A 22,460-nucleotide genomic window follows, 5' to 3' on the forward strand; every position below is an offset into this window, starting at 1 on the left:
ATAGCTATGCCTGTTTGGTTATGTATTGCCTCTGTCCAGCTTTGTGCTGTAACGGCAGAGTTTAAATACTTGCAGCAGAGATTGTATGGCCTACAAAGCCTGAAATGTTTACCTGCTGGCCCTTTACAGAAGAAGCCTACTGACAGCTGATTTAAAACTATCTTTAGTTTCCAAGTATTTAGAGATTTTCCTGTTATGTTCCACTTACTAATTTCTGTTCTGAGTCCTTTATGTTCAGAGAAAATATATTGTGTGATTTCAATTTTTTGTTTTTTTTAATTTGCTCAAGTTTGTTTTGTGGCCCAGGATATGATCTGTCTTGGTGAATATTTCATGTGCACTTGAAATGAGTGTTTATTCTATTGTTTTGGGGGGCAGTGTCCTACATATGTCAGATTCATTTGATTCAGTATTTCTCTGTACTTACTGATATTCCACCTACTATTTCTGTTGATTACTGAAAGAGGATTATTGAAGTCTCCAACTACAATTACATATTTATCCATTTCTCCTTTCAATTCTTTCAGTTTTTGCTTCATGTTTTTTAAAGCTTTATGGATAGTTACGTATACATTCAAGGTTATCATATCTTCTTGGTGAATTGATGCATTTCTTATTATGTAATGTCTTTCTTAATCACTGGTAATTTTTTTTTGTCCTGAAATATACTTTGATATTAATATAGCAACTTCAGTTTTTTGATTAGTGTTCACATGATACACTTTTTCTCGTATTTTATTTCTAACCTACATATTATATTTGAAGTGAGTTTCTTGTAAACAGCATGTAGTTGGGCTGTGTTATTTTCTTCATTCTGATAGTCTCTGTGTTTTAATCAGTGTGTTTAGACCATTTACATTAAATGTAGTTGATATGGGGCGCCTGGGTGGCGCAGTCGGTTAAGCGTCTGACTTCAGCCAGGTCATGATCTCGCGGTCTGTGAGTTCGAGCCCCGCGTTGGGCTCTGGGCTGATGGCTCAGAGCCTGGAGCCTGTTTCCGATTCTGTGTCTCCCTCTCTCTCTGCCCCTCCCCCGTTCATGCTCTGTCCCAAAAATAAATAAACGTTGGAAAAAAAAAAAATGTAGTTGATATGCTTGGATTTAGACCTACCACTTTATTATTTATTTTATTTCCTTTGTTTTGTGTTCCTGTTCCTCTTTTTTTTTTTTTTTTTAACTTTCTTTTGGGTTAGATAGTTTTAGTGTTTTGTTTTAATTTATCTATTGTGTTCTTTTGTATCTCTTACACAGATTTTTCTTAGTGGCTGCTCTAGAGAATTACAATATAAATACTTAGTTTTTCACAGTCTACTTAGAATCAGTATTTTGTCTCTTAAGTTGAATAGAGGATCTTTACCTCCATGTAGGTCTCTTTCCCTTTTCCCTTTTATGTCAGAGTTGTTATGTGTATTACACGTACATACGTTGAAAATACCATCAGGCAATGTTAGAAAAGCAAACATATTTTAAAAACTCTAGAGAAAAATGAATAGGCTGTTATAAATTTGCTGTTTATCCTTCATTCCTGATATTTTTAAGTTTTCTCTGATGTCACTTCCTTTCGGTCTGAAAAACTCTTACCACTTTTAAGAGCAGGTCTGCTAACAATGAATTATCTTTGTTTTTCTTCATGTGAGAATGTCTTTCATCCTCATTCTTTAAAGATATTTTCACTTGGACATAGAATTCTGGAGTTCTTCAAAATGTTATTCCACTTCCTTCTGGCTTCTGCGGTTTGTGAGAGAAACCCATAGTCATTTGAAACATCCTTTTGCTATACATAAATACATCAGTTTTTTCTGGTTGCTATTAAGAATTTTTCTTCAGTTTTCAGCTATTTAGTTATGATGTGTCTGGGCTTGGATTTCTTCGGAATTATTCTCTTTGGAATTTGCTGAGCTTCCTGAGTCTGTAGATTTTGGTCTTTTGCCAGATTTGAGAAGTTTTCAGCCATTGTTTCTTCATATATTTTTTCTGTGCTATATATTTTTTGCTCTTATTCTAAGACTTAAGTGACATAAATGTAGACCTTTTAGTATTGTGCCATAGATTCATGAGGCTCTGTTTCTTTATTTGTTTTCAGTCTTTTCTTTTGCTTATTTTTTAGGTTGGGTGATTTCTATTGTTGTTTCAGATTCACTGACTCTGTCCATTCTGTTACTAAACTCATCTGGCAGTTTTTTTAATTTCTCTTTCAGTTTTAGAATGTCTGTTTTCTAACAATATGATAGCTTAGTAGTTTGCTGTGTTTTCATCTCCTTTTTAGGTTGTGGGTCCACCAGGTACTGGAAAAACAGATGTGGCAGTCCAGATCATATCCAACATCTACCATAATTTCCCAGAGCAGAGGACTTTGATTGTTACTCATTCTAATCAGGTAAGTGTGTATGTGTCCCTGAGCACACGCATAGATACGATGGATGGTAGAGGAGGTAAAGAAGGAGTGGGGGGATGAATGAAGGCACAATGGAGATTCCTACTTGTATGATAACCCAATCATAGGGACAACAGTACTGAAATAGTGTTTCCTATTGAGTAACTCTTGGATCGTTACTGGTCGTGACCAGATTATATGAGGAAAATATAAAAACAATCTTTTATTTCTAATAAAGAGGGTCAAAATGTGGGAAGCTAAGAAGAATACTTGGATATATGGTCAAACATTTGGATTAAATTAAGCTGCCTCTGCCCCACACGCCTCCCTTCCCCCCAGTCTTCCATGCAAAGCTAAAGCTTTTACTTTGAGATTAAAAGCATTAACCCTTACTGGCAACATTTTTCATCCTTTAGTAGAATGAATATTACCAAAAGACTAAGGCTTAAATGTATCAACACTAGATGAAGTTTTATATCATTATGAAGTCTACATATAAATATCTGTATTACATGGAAGGACTATTTTATGTTGTAGATTCAATACATAAGGCATTTATAAACTGTTAATGTAATAAAAACAAACTTTTTTCACATAAATACTGTCTGAAAAATGATCTTTACATCTATGTGTGTGCTGTGGTAGTTGTTTTTAAATCTCAGTGTCACAGAAATGAGTAAGACACCTAGCCTTTACTAGCTTTTCTGTAAAACGTAACAGGAAGCTCTCAGAACATCATGAAACGTGCAGTATAGTCTAACCTCTGAAGGTACTTCTGGTTCTCTAAAGGGTGATTTCAGTTGACCACTTCTTTAAGAGTTGGTCTACAAAGAAGCACTGGATTTTTAGAATGCTAAATGTCACTTACTCTATTATTTGTCAACTTTTAGTCTATAGGTTTTTAAAATTAATGCTATCCAATTCATTCACTTGTTTTTATGTCTTTGAAGTTTGTAAGTAATGGTGACATTATTGTACAGTATACTAAAATTGTGCAGGGGAGAAAGCTGACTGAAGCTTAATAAAAGAAACAAATTATGTAATTACAAATTATGTATGCCGTTTTTCTTCTATTTAATGAAATTTAGTCTGTAATAATCTTACCTCTTTCCAGACTCAGAATGAATAAAGAATAATTCATGTGTTGTTGTTTTAACAGTATTTTTAGTAAGTTTTGTCATAACCTGATAATGACTTTCTGTAGACTCTTCTACTCATGATTGACTTGTGTAGTACAATTATAGAGAAGGTTGTTTTATAGATGTAGCCAAAGACTTCATTGTTTGCTAATGATCTTTGATAATCATATCATCCGTGATATCAGTTGTTGATTTGTTGCTTTTCATTTGTCAGATCTTCATCTGCATACTTAATGCAAGCAGTTCTTCAGTATTACTTTAATTCATAATGAGATCTTGCAGGGTTTTTTGAGTGCAGTGTGATAGTATTTTTTGTTCTCTAAATCTTTGTGGTTTCTGAGTTTGGCTACTCAGTGATGAATGCTATGTGGTCTGATCCATTGGATCTCAGGTTTTGGATGGAGAACATCAAGAGTTTGAATATTGGGGAATTTTTTTCTGAAAATTTATGTTCATTTCTTCAATCTGAGCTCTAATTGTTAGAGTTTTGATAGCAAAAGATATCTGTATTTACATTATGAGACTGGATGTTGGCTTATGGGTAGGGTTAGAGTGATGGTAAATTAAGAAAGACATTTGGCTGAGTTTTAAATGATGTCTTTCTTAATGTATCTTTCCATACTATGAAACTTGCCTGTCTACAAAACGTTGTAACTGTAGATGTTCAGGTAATTGATACTAAGATTCGAGGGAACCCTAAACGCGACTATTTTATAGGTAGAAAGGAGTGCTTCTAGATGGCCTCCATCAGCATAGTTTGCAATTAATGAGTGCTCTGTTCATTGTTGTATAGAGAACTTCAGACTTTTGGCCTAAGATTTGAATGATGCAATTTACCTTCCCCTTATGTGGTCCTCTTGACATATTCTCTCTACACACTCACTGCCTGAGAGTCCTTTTCCAGCTGCAAAAATGTTTCAGTTTTCTACAACCCATGGATATTCCGTGGAGTGAAATCTTGGTGTATTTATTAATTATTTCAGTAATTGTTACTATTTGGGGAGAATAGAAACTGATCCATAGTTTTTCTTTCTTTCATAAATTAGTGGAAGCAGAGATTTAGTGGTTAGATGGTTTTTATGGTTTTCAGTCATTCACTTGGCCAAATATGTGTAGGCAGCAATATCAGAAATGAAGAAAAATGCTGTTTTGTTTACATTGTAAGTAACTTAATACAAGACTTATTTTCTTCTGTGTTTTGAATTTGATTCTTATCTGACTAGGCAGTGTTCATTCTTTTCTGTCCTTCTAAATGTTGGTTTTTGTTACTTTTATAATTTTTTTTAATGTTTATTTATTTTTGAGAGAGACAGAGACAGAATATGAGTTGGTTGGGTCAGAGAGAGAGGGAGGCACAGAATCTGAAGCAGGCTTCAGGATCCGAGCTGTCAGCACAGAGCCTGACACGGGGCTCGAACGCACGAGCTGTGAGATCGTGGCCTGAGCTGAAGTCGGACGCTCAACCGACTGAGCCACCCAGGCACCCCTGGTTTTTGTTACTTTTAAAGGAGGCTGACAGTTCATTAAAATTCACTGTCATCCTTTTTGTTTTATTCTCCAGGCCTTGAACCAGTTGTTTGAGAAGATCATGGCTCTAGACATTGATGAGCGCCACCTGCTGCGTCTTGGTCATGGAGAAGAAGAGCTGGAGACAGAGAAGGATTTCAGCAGGTGAGCAGATGGGGATGAGTTTTGAAATGGTACACAAAACAATTTTTAGCCTTCCCTTCCTCTTCTTTATTGAAGAAACGTGAGGGGACAAGAGCCATGAATAATCAAACTTAATTCTGAAAGATTCTAGCATAACTACTTATAGTTGACCTAAACATCATCATCTCCTTCAGCTCCAGTTCTGTTTGTTTATTCCATTTTTTTCCCTGAAGAGTACAGTTATTTCAGTAAAGACAGTTATCTTATTCATCTTTTTAAAATTGCAGATTGCCATTTGTTCTCTATTTATTGAGGTCATTTTTAATGTTGCCAACTCAAACTGTACAAGTTTCCGTGATTCCTTTTCACATTTCATTCAGACATTTAATTTGCATATGTTTTAGGCACCAATTAAGAAGTTGGTTCTTTAATGAAACACAATCGGAGATTAATGATAGTATAAGCTTTGAGGTTTTAAGTATTATCACAGGTACTTAATTGCCATTTAGCTGGACTTTATGTTTAACATTACATATTACAAAGTAACTAAAATTTTACAAATTGAAATTTCTCCTACTGTTAGTATTTTAGATTTCCCCTTCAAAGTTTGTTTATAATAGCTCATTTCATTTATATTGAAATGCATTTTTAAAGCATGATTTCAGACAATAGTCATAACAAACAGCTGCACATATTTAATGCAGCCTTTGGCTATTGAACATGACCTTTGACTAAATTGATCATAGACATCAAAAGAGCTAAAGGAGTGTTAAATTATTATGTTGCATCTATTTTGAGTTCTTGTATTACAGAGCTCACCAAACATTTGTTAGCTTCTAAAAAGTCATAGGGCAAAGAACAACACACACTAAGTTATATTTGGGGCTCTAGATTCTTAATTTTGGATTAGCCAAAGTTACTTCTCTGAATTCTTGCCATGGATATTTCCTCATATTAAACTTACAGAAGTGGGCTAGACTGTAAAATGTAATAATCCAGCATTCAGTGAACATAAAGGTGGTATTATAATTATACTGCAGTAGGGTCTATAGTTTTTTAAAGAATATTATAACAGAACCGAAGTAAAACTTAAAAAAGGATTTCAGGTAATACCAACTTTCTGAAGAAAATAATAGTTTTTGCTTTCTGATGCACAAGCCAAACCCCGGCTCTGTTAGTAGGTATGTGCTTGCTGCATTGGGCATGTTCTTTCATTTCTCTCCCTTTTTCATAATTAAAAGGAAAAACAGTATCATTTCATAGTAAAAGTAATATCATTTTGCCTAAAGAAAAATTTTCAAACCTTGTGAGATAGAGGAGGAGTGGTCATACATAATTCCACTACTCCAAAACAACTTTTTGGTATTCACCCTTTTAATAATCAGCTGTGATCATGGTATTATTGACAATTGTATACATTGCTTCTTTAAATTAAGACTTTTTTTTTTTAGTATAGTTTTAGATTTATGGAATAATAGAATAGTAGTACATAGAATTCCATTGTCTATTTTACATTTAACCCTATATCACAAGAATTTTGGCATTTTATTACAGACTCCTTTATAAGCATCTTCAGTTTTTTCCTCATTCCTAAAGTGTTTATTATAGAAAATTCTTTAAGGTCTAGATAAGCAAACTTTCTGAAAAAAGTTACCTGCTGTGATGTTTGTATCCTTCTGAGTTGGGAAATTCTTTAAACATAGACTGTGTCTTATAGCCCTTTTATTCTCAATCATTCTTGCTTCCTCAGGTGAATTTCAGCTGTGGAGCATTCAGGAACATGACTTCTTCCTTTGACAGTCTTTAAAAATGAGAACAGCAGTGTTTACACTATGTTAATTTTTTTTTTTTTTTTTTTAATGTTAAAAGGTTATAGAAGGCACTTTGTTATTGTGGAAAGAGTATGTACAGGTTTTGGGATCCAGTTCTGATACACTGCTTTTTTTTCTTAACTACATACCTCTGGGCCAGGTACTTTTCAAATTTCAGTTTTCTTACTCATTTAGCAAATATTTATGAACATAGTAGCTTCAGGTGCAATGGTACATGCTGGGACAACAAAGAATGATCAAACATAGTTTTGGGTTTGTTGTTTTTTGTTTTTTGTTTTTAAGTTTTTATTTATTTTGAGAGAGGGGCATGAGTTGAAGAGGGGCAGAGAGAGAATCCCAAGCAGACTCTGAGCTGTCAGCACAGAGCCCAACTCAGGGCTCCATCTCACGATCCATGAGGTCATGACCTGAGCCAAAATCAAGAGTTGAACACACAACCGACTGAGCCACCAAGCACTCACATACATTTTATTTTATTATTTAAAAAAATTTTTTTTTAATGTTTCTTTATTTTTGAGAGAGAGAGAGACAGACAGAACACTAATGGAGGAGGGGCAGAGAGAGAGGGAGACACAGAATCCGAGGCAGGCTCTGGGCTCTGAGCTGTCAGCACAGAGCCCGATGCAGGGCTCGAATCCATGAACCATGGGATCATGACCTGAGCCGAAGTCAGACACTTAACTGACCCAGCCACCCAGGCGCCCTCAAATACATTTTAAAATTATTTATCAAAGCTTTTAGAACTAATCTATCTCTATGATAGTGTAAAACAGTGCTCTTCAAAGCATCCTTCCATAAACTATGTATTTTTGGTCTGTGATAAGATGAACTAACACCAGAATACACTGTACTTCTTTGTGAAGGTCTTGTTATGGAGGTGAGGGGAGTAAAAAAGAATGGTGTATTAAATGGTGCATTTAGTGATGTAGTTGATTTTCCTTCCTCACAGACCACTAACATGTTTGCAGATCAGCACTGATCCAAGAACTGCCACTTTTATTAAATAAAAACAATGTTTTCTACAGTTTTTTTTTTTCTATTTGGCCATTTATGGTTTTTACTATGATTTTCTTAAATATTTTTCTGACAGTCTCCTTGAAAGTCTCTTCTTTATATAATTTTGCTTTTTACTTAATTGAAATTTCTAGGTATGGAAGAGTTAATTATGTCCTGGCTCGAAGAATAGAACTTTTAGAAGAAGTCAAACGCTTGCAAAAGAGTCTAGGGGTTCCAGGAGATGCTTCATATACTTGTGAAACTGCAGGCTATTTCTTCTTATATCAGGTAGGGGATTAAGAGTTTTTAAATCATATGGTCTTCATTTGGAAACTGGGATAGGTTCTTGAGGTCCTTCCTGAAAGCTTATTTTTTTGTTGAGTAGATTAAAATTTGTGCTGTTGTCAAAGCTATATTTGTGAATATTAAGTGTTTGTATTTCCTATTAACTTCGATTTTCTTGACTAAATAACTGTTTGATGACACATTCACTGAAAGGCCAGTGTTGCTACTTTTTAATTTTTTTACTTTTTTCTTTCTTGCTATTGACAAATTTTCTAGTCTCTCTTGTTTTCTTTACTGTGGAAAAACAACTAAATATGCTAACTACCCAGTGGTAACAAAGTACAGTTCTGTAACCTACTTTTACTCTTCACATTAATCAACTAATGAAGAAAAACACATTCTCCTTTCAAATTTCCAGAAATATATTATATTTTACAGCCAGTTTCAAAAGTAGGGGTTTAAGTTAAAAATTCTTTTGACTTCAGTTTAAAGGTGTGCTTTTTTTTTTGCTTTTCTTAGGGTTAATTTTTTGGGGTGTGAGAACCATTGAGAAATAGAAAGCTAAATAAAAAATGAACAGAAATAAACCTTAATAATCAGTTGGTTTGCTAATAATTTTAAGCAGAGTAAGGCATAATCATATAATGGAGAATTTTGTATAACATTATTTGTTTTTGTATTCATGTTACTCATATATTTTAAGTCTCAACTGTAACATTGAAATTTTAAAATGTATTTGAAAGAATGGGTGTATGTTCGATATAAGTAGACACCCTAACTAGTTCAATCCATTTAAAATGATCAGATTTCATGGTTCCTTGTGACACAGAGAAGATATACATCATCTTGCAAAGTAGTCTGTCTGCATTAGACTCAGGCAGTTTAGAACTTTGAATAGTGGAATAAAGATCATGTCTAAATGTATATTTGGCACAAAATAAAAATCATTGGGCTCTCAGTAAAAACTACCTTTAAAAGTAGGAGAAATAATCTATACATTTGTGGAAGCTTAAGTAATCAACTTGGGAAAAATTAACAGTACAGATTAACAATTGTAAATTTTTTAAAAAATTAACAGTATAGATTAACAATTTTCAACACGTAAGAATCACAGTGGGAAAGTTATTTTAAGATAAAAACAGAGGGGGCGCCTGGGTGGCGCAGTCGGTTAAGCGTCCGACTTCAGCCAGGTCACGATCTCGCGGTCTGTGAGTTCGAGCCCCGCGTCGGGCTCTGGGCTGATGGCTCAGAGCCTGGAGCCTGTTTCCGATTCTGTGTCTCCCTCTCTCTCTGCCCCTCCCCCGTTCATGCTCTGTCTCTCTCTGTCCCAAAAATAAATAAACGCTGGAAAAAAAAAAAAGATAAAAACAGAGGAGGGCAAACCATAAGAGACTCTTAAATACAGAGAACAAAGTGTATTGCAGGAGGGGAGGTGGATGGGAGGATTGGGAAGTTTGTCTCCAGAGATTCTCTCTCACTAAGAGGTGGCATCCAGGAATCTACATCTTTGTTTTGCCTCTCAGATGTTCTGCCCAAGAACCACACTTGGAGAAACCCTGAAGTTGTAAACTGTAAAAGGCTAGGAGAATTACCAAAATTGAGATAGAGCGGGAACTGCATGGTAGCGGCATACTACAACATACCAGGATATAATCGAGCTCTATCACAAAGTCATAAAATGAGTTTTCAGATACATACTCAGTTTAACAGAAGTTCATTGTAAATGTACAAAAGAGGATTGGAAAAATTATTAGGGTCTGGAGATGAAAAAATAAAAAATTTCTTTGTTTAGGAGTTGTTAGTTTTGTTTTGTTTTTTAAGCATCAGTAATACTGTTTTGAGTATCCATGGAGTCTGAAATGTCTAAGATCAAAAAGTCCCATGAGATGACCCTGAGGTTCTTTCTAGCTTTTACATTTTTATTAAAGAACCTTTTTCTTAAAGGTCACTTTTATAAAAGAAGGGCAGTCTGTCATTGACTCAGATAAGAAATAGTCCTGTTGGGTCAAGGACTGCTTTTTTTTTTCTTTCCCTTAGCAAGTCTTATTTTTATTAGATATCTCTTTTATTTTATCATTTAAAGTATAATAGCTAGCTGAGAAATTTGAAGTCAAGTCCCTTTTTTTTATAGGTCATGTCTCGTTGGGAAGAATATATCAGCAAAGTGAAAAATAAAGGTAATACACTGCCAGATGTCATGGAAGTCTCCACTTTCTTCCCTTTTCATGAATACTTTGCAAATGCCCCTCAACCCATTTTTAAAGGCCGATCTTATGAAGAAGACATGGAAATTGCTGAAGGATGTTTCAGGCACATTAAGAAAATCTTTACTCAGCTTGAGGTAAGGATTCTCAAGTTTTTTTTAACTTTCCTTTTAAGGTTTTGAGTTTAGTTGGGTTTCGGGTTTTGTTTTTAATGAAGTAAATGTGGAATATTCACATGTTACAAACCAGATTGTTACTTTTAAGTGAGATTATTGAAAACATTCATAGGGGTGCCTGGGTGGCTCAGTCAGTCAAGTTTCTGACTCTTGATTTCAGCTCAGGTCATGATCTCATGGTTTGTGGGATGAAGCCCCGCATCGGGCTCTGTGCTGACAGCACAGAGCCTGCTTGGGATTCTCCCTTTTCCTCCCTCTCTGCCCCTCCCCTGCTCGTGAGCTTGCTCTCTCTCTCTCTCTCTCTCTCTCTCTCAAAATAAATTATCCCTTAAAAAAAAGAAAAAGAAAACATTTATAGTTTTAGTTCAAGAAGTGAGTAAAAATTAAGATATGAATTGAATCCCCATTATTTTTACTTTTCTGGTGTAAAAGTCTTCGAATTTAAGAAAGGAATGCTTCCCTCAGGAGATTCAATAGTGTTTCTTTGAATTAGAATCTGAGACTGCCACATGGCCAAAAGGCATGTTCTTTATGCCTTCTGATCAGTGGCAAAAAGTGAGGTTGCTTTGTTAGCCAGGTTGATTTATGTTGAGTATTAAGGTAAAATAAGAGAAAAATATGTCTGGAATCCAGGCACCTATACCAGCCCCCTTGTGCTTCCTACTTTTCTCATTCCCTATGGAAAACATCATTTGAAGACTATAGCATAAAGGGATCACATTCAAGCTCACATTCCTCAGTAGGATGATTCAGGATTATTCCAGGTGAAGGAGCAGTGGCTTTGTTTTATTTGTACCTTATAGATACAAATACTCTTCTTCCTAGAAGAGTATCTGGCACGTAGTATATGTTTAGTAAATATGTATGAGTAGGTCGATGGATGGGTGGATGGACAGGAGGTACAAAATAATAAATATACAGTATAATAATAAATAAAATTTTAAGAACCTATGAAACAATATTAGAGTATGCTTATGATTACATAAACAGAAAGTAGAAGGAAAAAATATACTTAATTCATAATAGTAGGTGTCTTGGGAGAGGGTGGGAGAGATTTAAATAGCATACCTCTCCTGTACCTGTATTGTTTTAATTATTTAAAAAACAAACATGTTCAAAATGTCGGAAGTAAGTATGACATAATGTTCAGATTTAAAAAACTTTGTATTAGGTACTCTGCTTGAGCTTGTTTGCTCCTCACTCAGCATCTGCTGTCCATCCTCTACTCTGCTCTGTGGGGAATCCTCTGCCATGGTCAGAGGTGGGGCTGATCCTGCCCTCCCTTATCAGCTGACTTCTGGCTCGGTTCAGCCATTAAAAATGTGGCAGAAAAAGAGAAGCTAGGATATTTCTCCACCAGCTGCCTTGGATTTCATCTCTTCCATGGCTCCAGTTTCAGTTGGCCTGGCTCACTATGATTGTTCTGAATTATTCTGGTACCCCAGTCCCTGGGCTCTGACAACACTGCCTCCTTCCCTTGTCTATCCTAGCCTAGGAATGGTCAGATTCTACAGTGGTTCGTACTATTGCTAATCTCTGGGTTACTTCAACCATTCCCTGACTGGCTTCTCTCACCTGTGAAACCAGACCCCTGCGTTCAGTTCCCTTTGTTATGAATACTTGAAATAGTTTTCATGGAGGGACCTTGAGTAAAATAAATAATGAGATACATGTTTTATTCAGTAATCTTATTGATACAGTAAATATTTTACCTTATACAAAAACAGCCTAAATTATAGCTTGAATATCATTTATTATTTGAACACAATTAGTATCTAATTAATAATGAATAAAATTATGATTCATTAGGCTTAGTTTGTGATTTATTTATATTAGCTCATCAAGAATTAATTCTGATAAACTGGATTGTAGGAATGTATGCATAAAATGTGTTTATCTTCCTAACATAGTCTCTCACTGACTCCCACTCCCATAGGAATTCAGAGCTTCCGAACTGCTTCGAAGTGGACTGGACAGATCTAAATACCTTTTGGTGAAAGAAGCCAAAATCATTGCTATGACCTGTACTCATGCTGCCTTAAAACGACATGATTTAGTCAAGCTAGGTTTCAAGGTAGAGACTTAGTTCCTTAGTTCATCATCTATTCAGTTGTTAGTGTTTTCTTTCCTCTCCTTTCTTTTCCTTTTTCCCCTTTCCTTTCTTTTACCTACGCCATTTTCCTTGGAGATTGCTTACCTCTGACTGAAGTTCACACTCAAAATTACTTAAAAACGTCTCTTCTGAAAATGATGATAACCTCGGATGTTTACATGATTAGTGTACTCTAAATCTAATTTTTCTAAGTCTACTTATTGGACCTATGGCCACTAAATAACATTATGACCATAATCGTCTAACTAAATTCTAATGTTTGTTAAGGTAAATTCATCTGTTTTCACTATGTTAAAAAATCTCCAAACAGAACTAAAACCTATAAAAATAACATTTGACAATGTTTTTCACCTATTAGACATTTATATGCTTGCATTATTCATGTTTTGAGTACACATTCACTCCCAGTTATTTGTTCATTCAGTAGACGAAAAGCTTTCCATATAAGGATATGGGATCCTCATTTAGACTGTAGGATGAGCTATTAAAATGATTTCATCATATGATAAAAGACAGGAGAGTTAATGAGCACCATAGCCTGATAGCCTATGACTCATTTAAAGTAGAATGTAATAAATGAGCAGTAAATTTGAATCTGCAGGCTCTTTGTGACTTTGCTAGTGATACAGGCCTAAACTCTGATTTTAATGCAAATCATTTCACTTCTCTGAAACTGGTTTATCTGTTGTTTAAAATTAGGGTTTGTGTACTGGTTTGAATTCAAAGTTAGCAAGGCATTTGTTGTTAATGAAAGTAACTGAGAAATTTTAAATGTTGTGAGCTCACTGGAAGGTAAGTGCTAAAAAAATTCAAAGTGATAGAAGAGTTGCTATCTTGGATGAAAAGTTTCCTCAGCTGCAAGGTAACACAAGTACGATAAATTATGAAAAGGTACTGTGAACTTACACGAGTGGTGTGAATTTACCCTTTTGCAAATTATTAGTGAGAATTTTTCACCTAAATATTTTGTTTCTGGGACTGACATTATATACTTGGGGCGCCTGGGTGGCTGTTTGTTGAGTGTCCGACTCTTGCATGATCTCACGGTCCGTGGGTTCAAGCCCGGCATGGGCTGTGCGCTGACAGGGCAGAACTTTCTTGAGAACGCTCTCCCTCTGTCTCTGCCCCTCCTGCACGCTCCCTTTCTCTCTCAAAATAAATAAATAATTGTTAAAATAAATAAAATATGCTTTATTTGATATTAAATACTGTCAGTTTAATAACAAGGGAAATGGTGTAAAATCATAAATAACATTTTATGGTGTCTTGCAGCTTTTCATATGCACGTTCTAAAAAGCATTACTTGTAGCTTATCAAATTTTCATTAATCATTTATTTAATTGTGCTATTCATATGTAGTTAGCATGAGTGCTAATAGTATTCCTTACATTTTTTTATATTTTCAATTTTGAAGTTTTATTTTTATCAAACTTAAACACCTGCATGTGGTTTAAACATTTAAAAACCTTATAGAGCTACTTAACATTGAGAAAGGTCAGTCCCTTACTCCCCTGATAATCAACCATTCTTTCAACTCTTTTAGTATTTCCTTTGTTCTTTCCCTTTTAGACTTTGTCATTTGACCTTGTGCTGTCCCCACGGGGACATGCATGCACAGTCATATGCTCTCTTCCTGCCTTAATATGCCCAATACAGTTATGTCATAATCTTGCTTGGTGATTAAAATCGTCTTTTACAAAGTAGAATCTATAGATATGTTTTTGGTAAGTTAAATTGCATTAGATTTTCACTTATTTTTCAGAAAGCAGGCTCTTTAAAACATCTTTGAGCTGCTCCCACTCTTTTTCATATCATGTCTATTATCCTGAGAGTCCATGCAGAGACTTGTGAGAAAATGTGGCTCTTGGAACTCCTCCTAAGCTCCTACAGGGATGACCTAATTAATCCTTGTAATAGGGAAATTCAGCATCAGATAGAGCTAGAGAAGACACCTATCCATGCCTAACCCTTCAGTCATTTTCAGTAGAAAACAGTATATAATTGAAACTTAACTTTCATCATTGGATTTCCAATGGAAATTCATCTTAGCTACTTATCTTGGACAAACAAATAGGTACAAGCAGAGTTTGGTAAAGATTAATAGCACAGAAATTATAGTACTGTATATATAAACAATACAATCCATTTAAAAGCGGAGGGTTAATCATTAAGAATAAATACATGCTCCTACCTTCTGCCTCTCTAGAAAACAGACTAAGAGGAGAAAACTTTAAAAACACACAAAAAAAGGAACTCTAATTTGTATTTAGTGAGATTCTCAAAGAAGGTATTTTACCAATAAGACAAGGAAGGGGATGTCACACTAACAATCAGAATTAGAAGTGGAGGGGAAGGAAAGCATGTCGAGAATAGATCTAGCAGATAATTGGGCAGATGGAAGTAATCATGAAAGAAAGAAGGAAAATTCCTTATGTTGGAGAAAGACTTGATTTTTCATTATTTTATAAGTGTGCAGTACTTGGCGTTACCAGAAACTGGGCTAGTGGAAGGATACAGATACCAAACAAGTAAATATACAGATAGAATTACAAATTGTGATGTGCTGTGAGACAAATGGACAGAGTTCTGTGAAATCAGTTTTAGATTTGGAGGTGAGAGAAGACCTGGATAAAGTGGGTTTTAAGCTGGTACTTTAAGAATAAGAAAAAGCCAAGCAAAGAAAAAAATGAGAGAATAGTATTACAGAGGGCCTGAAGTCAAAACATTTTGCCATTTCTAAGAAAATGAAATAGGTCAACATGGTTAAAGTTTAATTAGTAAGGAGAAGGGTAGGAGAGGAAGACAGAGACCAAATTGAATATAGGCCCTTATTAATACATCTCGTGCAGGCCATGTTCAGGGATTTCTTTCCTAAGACAATTAGAAGCCATTGAAGGATTTGGAACCAGTTGGTGACATGATCTGATGCCTGTTGTATCAGTGGTTTATGAGAGGCAAGCCAGGAAGGGGAAGGACTAGTAAAGAGATTTCTGGCAATAGAGAAGTGGCTTGGATTTCAGTGGTCGTGGTGGTAGAAATGGAGAGGGAGTTTTGAAGATAAAATTTCATGCTTTGGTGACAAATTGCCAGGGATACAACAGAGGTGGATTATCATGTGCTGGGTAGAATTCATAAGGGAAAAATAAATGCTCCCAAATACTACCTAGGGTAAGAGTATCGATGGAAATGACCTCATATATAATCATAATTTGATTCTTATGTAGAACTTAAAGAACAGAATTGAAAATAACTTAAGTTGATGGGCAATGCAAGAAATGATCTGTGAGATCTCCTCAAGGTAGTTGTTTATTTAGAGGACTTCCCTGAGGTCTAAGACTTGAACTAGAAAAGCAGGGGCATCATGTTTGAATAATTTGTATGATGTTATTTTTGTCTAATATTATTTGGGGTTTTTTGGCTAGTTGTTACAGTTATGGTGGTAGTTGTTTAGATTTCAAGCTGCCTTTTTGACAAGATTTCTTTTTTTCTCCCTTTCTCAGTATGACAACATTTTAATGGAAGAGGCTGCGCAGATTCTGGAGATAGAAACTTTTATACCTCTTCTTCTACAGGTAGGAGGAGACTGAGGTCTGAAACAAAGAAAGTAGAGTTTGAAGAATTCCGGGGGGCAGTGTCAAAAAGCTACACAGTTTTGGGGTGCTAATTGCCATAATTACATATTCTCTTTAACTTCATTATGGTTGCTAATCTATTTTAAGCCTATAAACTTCCTTTAATCTGTTCAGTGGTTCTTTAGTAGTTTGTTTTGTTTCTGGGAGTACTATTTAAAAATTCATAGTTTATCTTTAAGTTTTGAAAAGGCTTAGTAATTTTAATCAAGAAAATTACATTGTTATGCAGTTTGGAGGGTAGATGAGCTATTTTTTCATTTCTTTTGTTAGAGTTGTTTCTAGAATTGTTTTTGATGTTCACTGAGTACATTGCTTTTCTTTATTTTATGCCTAAATTTTTTTAGCCAACTGATGATGTTTAAGAATGTTTCTTACTGTACCATAGTCTTTACTATGGAAGAATTAAAAACAAAATGTGGAACCCCAATTTAAGAATAAAGACTGCTTTAATTCATAGATAAATTAGGTTCTAAAGTTGTTTTATAAGCCAAATTATTTTGGACTTGGAATGCATTTTATCAGGGTATGTTTCAAGGAACAAGGAGAGCTATAAAGCAGGAAATGGAAGTAATACTGTGGGAAATATTAAAGACATAATTTTTACTGCTTTGGAGGTTTTCAGAACTGGTTCTCGGCATAATTGTGATATGAGGTGTCTACTCTGACATCCTTCCATTTCCCTGTTTGGGCATCTGTTTCTTTCTGTGTACCCTTTGCTTAATTCTGACCAGAGTCTTCCAGACCTCTTTGGATTGCCCTACCTGGTAAAGCAGAGTTAATTTCATGCTTGCCCTCTCAATCCTTCCACCCTCCCTCACCCACTGTGAGCCACGAGGGTGATGGCACCTGTTTGTGGCTCACAAGTCATTCTGTACATTTGCCAGATGTCTCTCTGTGGAGCTGGTGAATGAGAATTAGTAAGCTAATAAAGCTGTTTTGTAAATAGGACTCTTGTATGATAAATTGGAGACTAATAGGATAATATATTAATCAGAGTATTTTGTCATCTCCTCACTTTTCATTTCTAGAATCCTCAAGATGGTTTTAGCCGACTGAAACGCTGGATTATGATTGGTGATCATCACCAGTTACCTCCAGTCATTAAGAATATGGCCTTTCAGAAGTATTCAAATATGGAGCAGTCTCTGTTCACTCGCTTTGTCCGTGTTGGAGTTCCTACTGTGGACCTTGATGCTCAAGGGCGAGCCAGAGCAAGGTAAAGAAGCCTTAAGTATTCCCTGTTTAAGGACCCCTGTTCCATAATCCAAGTATTTGATAGCATATTCTGTAGAGACTCTAGTATTCCCAGCTGTCTAGGAACTTGGCATCTACAAATCTGAAAGTGCCTGTATTGCCTTTTGCGTGGTATGTGAACTAAGTTATTTCCTGCACTTCGTTCACTAAGATTAATGTATGTGATTTGTGAACTGAGGGCTTCTTTTCTCCGTCACTTTCACTGTCTTTATGCCCCCATTAACTGTATGCCCCATATTAAGTGTAAGATATACAGTTAATATCATTTTGAAATCTAAAGCAAAAGGTAAACAAGGAAAATACACCAGTTCTTATTTATATTGAGTATGTAGGCCCCATATCATAATTACCTCAAAATATTCCTCAAGTTACAGGCTCTTCCCTGATTTTTTTTCCTGGTTTTTTAATTTAAGGATTAAAGATAACATTTACCTCAGAGTACACAATAGAGCTTCATCTCTATAGTATCATCAAGTCTTCTGACCTTTGGTTGCTTGAAGCAGGGAGGCAAAGTTGAAAAAGCATTATTGCTAAAACGATGAGAGCAAAATGGTTAACATGAGAATTAAAAGGAAGAGCACAGTTCCTTAGGAACCCCCTTATGTATATTAGAAAAAGATTTTACATTATTAACGTTTCCTGTTTGGGGTGGGATTTGTCTTTCGGAAGCTTGTGTAACCTCTACAACTGGCGATACAAGAATCTGGGAAACTTACCGCACGTACAGCTCTTGCCGGAGTTTAGTACAGCAAATGCCGGCTTGCTTTATGACTTCCAGCTCATCAATGTGGAAGATTTTCAAGGAGTGGGAGAGTCTGAACCTAATCCTTATTTTTATCAGGTAAGAAAAAACATAAAATTTTTAGGTTTATTTTGCATTTGCCTAGCTGAATTACTACCTAAATCAGTGATACCGAACCATTTGGCTAGCCATTGAAAAAAGGAAAACTAGGTCCCTACCTCATACACAACACAAAAATTTCAATTTCAGATAAAGATACATCAAAGAAAAGAAAGTATAAACACACTAGAAAGAAGAAAATACTGATGAATACGTAATGTTGGGATGAGAAAGGCCTTAAGCTCGTTACCAAAAGTAGATGTCATAAAGAAAAATACTGATTGGAGACAAAATTTATTTTTAAGATTTAACAAATTGTGGATTTGAATTCTGAACATACATACAGAACTCCTATAAGTCGCCTTTTAAAATAATCAACACCCAAACAGACAAAGGCAGTAAGGACAAGAATATTGTGTTTCACACAAAAAAAGAGATTTGTAGCAGCTATAAGTTACCGGACCGTATTTTCATCTCCAATAATACTCAGCATGGAGTTGGTTTGCGGAAATTCTATACTCATGCAATGCTAGTAGGAAAACAGTTTGGTGAACTGTCAGTATGTATTAAAAGCAGTGTTCTCACTCTAAGGAATTTATCCTAAAAAATTATTGGACAAGTTTGCAAAGACTTATATGCTAAAATATCTATCATATCTTTTTTCTTTTACTGCATAGTATTTTAGAAAAGAGAAACAACCTAAATATCAGTGGGGAGTAATTACATTATTACCTATTTCATATAATGAAATAATGAATAGGCATTAAGAATCCTAAGATTAAAACTTTGTTTACTGACAGGGAAAATGTTTATGCTATATTAAATGAAAAAAGTCAGGTTTCAAAATACGTTGTATAGGATCCCATTTTATTTTTATTTTTATTTATTTATTTTTTTTAAGTGATAGTAATTGTTTTTTAATGTTTATTTATTTTTGAGAGAGACAGAGCATGAGCAGGGGAGGGGCAGAGAGAGAGAGAGAGGGAGACACAGAAACTAAAGCAGGCTCCCGGCTCTGAGCTGCCAGCACAGAGCTTGACCCAGGGCTCCAACCCTTGAACCAATAGATCATGACCTGAGCTGAAGTCAGATGCTCAACCAACCCACTGAGCCACCCAGGTGCCCCCCCCCCATTTTATTTTTAAAGAGGATCAACAAAACATAGGAGTGTATACAGATAATCTATATTAAAGATCCAGCAGCATATACATCAAAAGATTTTACCTATGTTAGAGCTGATGTTTAGATAAATGTAGTTACTATCAGTACCGACACAGATTTACAGTCATGTAGCTTCTCTTCCCTCCTGTCTTCCAAAGAACTAGAAAAGTTAAATGAAAGAGGTAACTCAAGCTGTGAGTGTAACCCAGAATCAGAATATAAATGATTTTTCTGAAGGTCTTCCAGAATTTTCCTTTTGCCTTTACATGAAATCCATCTTCTTCTTGTCTTTCTCTTTTGATTTTCATGTTGTGTTTTATGTTCTCATTTTACTTTTTTCTGTCTTCTAATGCTTTTGATTTAGTCGCTACTGAACTGTACAAAGCTTTGGGTTTGCTTCCTCGCTTTCGGATTCAGCTTAGCATAAATGTAAGCCAGACTGACCAATTTGAGGCCACATTCTCTTCTCACTTTAAAGTGGTCTGGTAGAGGTGGCAACCATAAGAAGAGACCAAACATAAAACACACAAGGAAATACTAAGGAAAAAGGAGAAAACATTGCACCCCAATTGAGAGTCCACCTCAGTACTATTAGATGCATATGCTATTAGACTGGATTTTTCTGCTGGCTTCTTAGATGGTTACCTTGCTCCTTTGTGTTACTATTTCATTCATACCTACAGTTGCAGTGTATTGTAGCAGAATATTATTGATCTTTATTATGATTGTGGTGGTCCCAGAAATATTAAGCCATTAAGTTGGTAACTTATTTTATGATTATTCCATATATCACTGATATATTCCAAATATCAAAGAGAAATAATTACCATATACTCTTTATTTATCATTATTAATCTAGGATAGAATTATCCCTCAGTTTTACAGAAGGTGTTCAGTTATCCAAGTTAATGTCACTTCTTGAATTGTAATAAATCAACAGTTGTGCCAGTTTGCCATTCTTTCTGTAAAACTGAAATGAAAGGAAATAAAGACATAATCTGTTTATGTTTACATTACAGAATCTTGGAGAAGCAGAATATGTAGTGGCACTTTTTATGTACATGTGTTTACTTGGTTACCCTGCTGACAAGATCAGTATTCTAACAACATATAATGGGCAAAAGCATCTTATTCGTGACATCATCAATAGACGATGTGGAAGCAATCCATTGATTGGAAGACCAAATAAGGTAATTTTATGAATATTATATGTTCTCTTATTCATCATGTTGGCAAGTGGAAAAATTTGTATGTATTACGAGTTATTTATATTGTTCTATTTTGTCTCTTTGCTATCTCCTTTCATGCTGTGAGAAAATGAAATAATGGGAACTATAAATAATTCTTTGGCAGTCCTAGCTGAGATTGTTGTTGGTTTACTGTGAACTTCTGTCTCAACTATCACATTAAAGATTTTTGTTGGTGATAATCAGAAGTAAATGATCCTAAAACTTTTTGTTGGTAAAATGAAGGACAATGAAATGACGTTATTTATGTACCGTTATAATAGAAATAGAAATTATAGAACTTTTTAGCAACGTGGATGGAACTGGAGAGTGTTATGCTAAGTGAAATAAGCCATACAGAGAAAGACAGATACCATATGTTTTCACTCTTATATGGATCGTGAGAAACTTAACAGAAACCCATGGGGAGGGGAAGGAAAAAAAAAAAAAGAGGTTAGAGTGGGAAAGAGCCAAAGCACAAGAGACTCTTAAAAACAGAACAAACTGAGGGTTGATGGGGGGTGGGAGGGAGAGGAGGGTGGGTGATGGGTATTGAAGAGGGCATTTTTTGGGATGAGCACTGGGTGTTGTATGGAAACCAATTTGACAATAAATTTCATAAAAAAAAACATTTTGACAAATTGCATTTCATCAAAATTGAAACCTTCAAAAAGGAAAAAAGAAATTATAGAACTTTTTATTTAGTTATTTTGCAAAGGTATAATTTGTACTGCTTTTTACTGTATGTGTGTGGGAGAGTGTTTTTTCTTGAGAATCAGAGAAGATTGTAAAGTACCATCAGACCTGACGATTATTTTTATACTTTTTAAGTTTTTTATGTGGCATGGAGTAATATCAAATAAATATGAAGACACTTGATTATATCAATAAAGGGCTGAAAGTTAAGGATAACAAATATATTACTAATGATGAAATTAAGACCTTGGTTGTAAACATGGCTATATCAAAGTGCTCTCACTTTTTCTTGGAAATCATCCAAGAGTAACAGGAAAATGGAAGGAGAAGACAAACTCCATTGTTAGGGAGATGACATAGATCAGGTGACCAAGAACAGAAAGAAAATGTGGGAAGAAGAGAATTTAGGGGACCAGTCTTGAAAGCACTTTCTGAAGGTGAGTGGCACACTCTGAAGTGTAAGAGCCACCTTCTTATTACTCAACAATAGATGTGGAAATTAGAAGTGTTCCTGGTCCCAGATTGGTTCAAAGAAGCCTTCATGTTCGCCAAAAAGTAGACTTGTCTCTACAGCAGCAGAGGAAATGAGAACCTTCTGTTGTGAAAATGCAGCCTTTAGGAAACTGTCCAGCTCACCCCAGTTTAACCTCTTGCACATAGCTAATCCAAGAAACCCACTTATTCAGAGATGAAAGAGTCAGACAAAGGAACCTAGCACAAAGCATACTGACAAGACGTTTGCTTCAGATAACGCGTTGTCCTGGAACAGATGAAACATCAAATACATATTTGGCAGTGGATTTTAAAGTGCTTAATGAAGTAATCATTTCTGTGAGGGAAGGCTACAAAGCACAGAAATGGAAGAACTCGGGAAGAGATGA

The 22,460-nt window shown here is 35.3% G+C and overlaps 1 protein-coding gene across 1 annotated transcript in view; it reads left to right on the plus strand.

The window, feature by feature from the left end:
* The window catches only part of AQR (aquarius intron-binding spliceosomal factor), a 101,416-nt gene that overhangs the window by 65,783 nt on the left and 13,173 nt on the right, over positions 1–22,460 (plus strand). The window contains exons 24-32 of the mRNA XM_045450108.1: positions 2,267–2,377; positions 5,075–5,184; positions 8,144–8,279; positions 10,408–10,617; positions 12,593–12,730; positions 16,270–16,341; positions 17,430–17,617; positions 18,325–18,496; positions 20,677–20,847. Coding sequence (XP_045306064.1) covers positions 2,267–2,377; positions 5,075–5,184; positions 8,144–8,279; positions 10,408–10,617; positions 12,593–12,730; positions 16,270–16,341; positions 17,430–17,617; positions 18,325–18,496; positions 20,677–20,847 — 1,308 coding nt within the window. The remainder of the gene's footprint in view (positions 1–2,266; positions 2,378–5,074; positions 5,185–8,143; positions 8,280–10,407; positions 10,618–12,592; positions 12,731–16,269; positions 16,342–17,429; positions 17,618–18,324; positions 18,497–20,676; positions 20,848–22,460) is intronic.

This window comes from Leopardus geoffroyi, chromosome B3, assembly GCF_018350155.1.
Source record: "Leopardus geoffroyi isolate Oge1 chromosome B3, O.geoffroyi_Oge1_pat1.0, whole genome shotgun sequence".
In the NCBI taxonomy this organism is placed as follows: Eukaryota; Metazoa; Chordata; class Mammalia; order Carnivora; family Felidae; genus Leopardus; species Leopardus geoffroyi.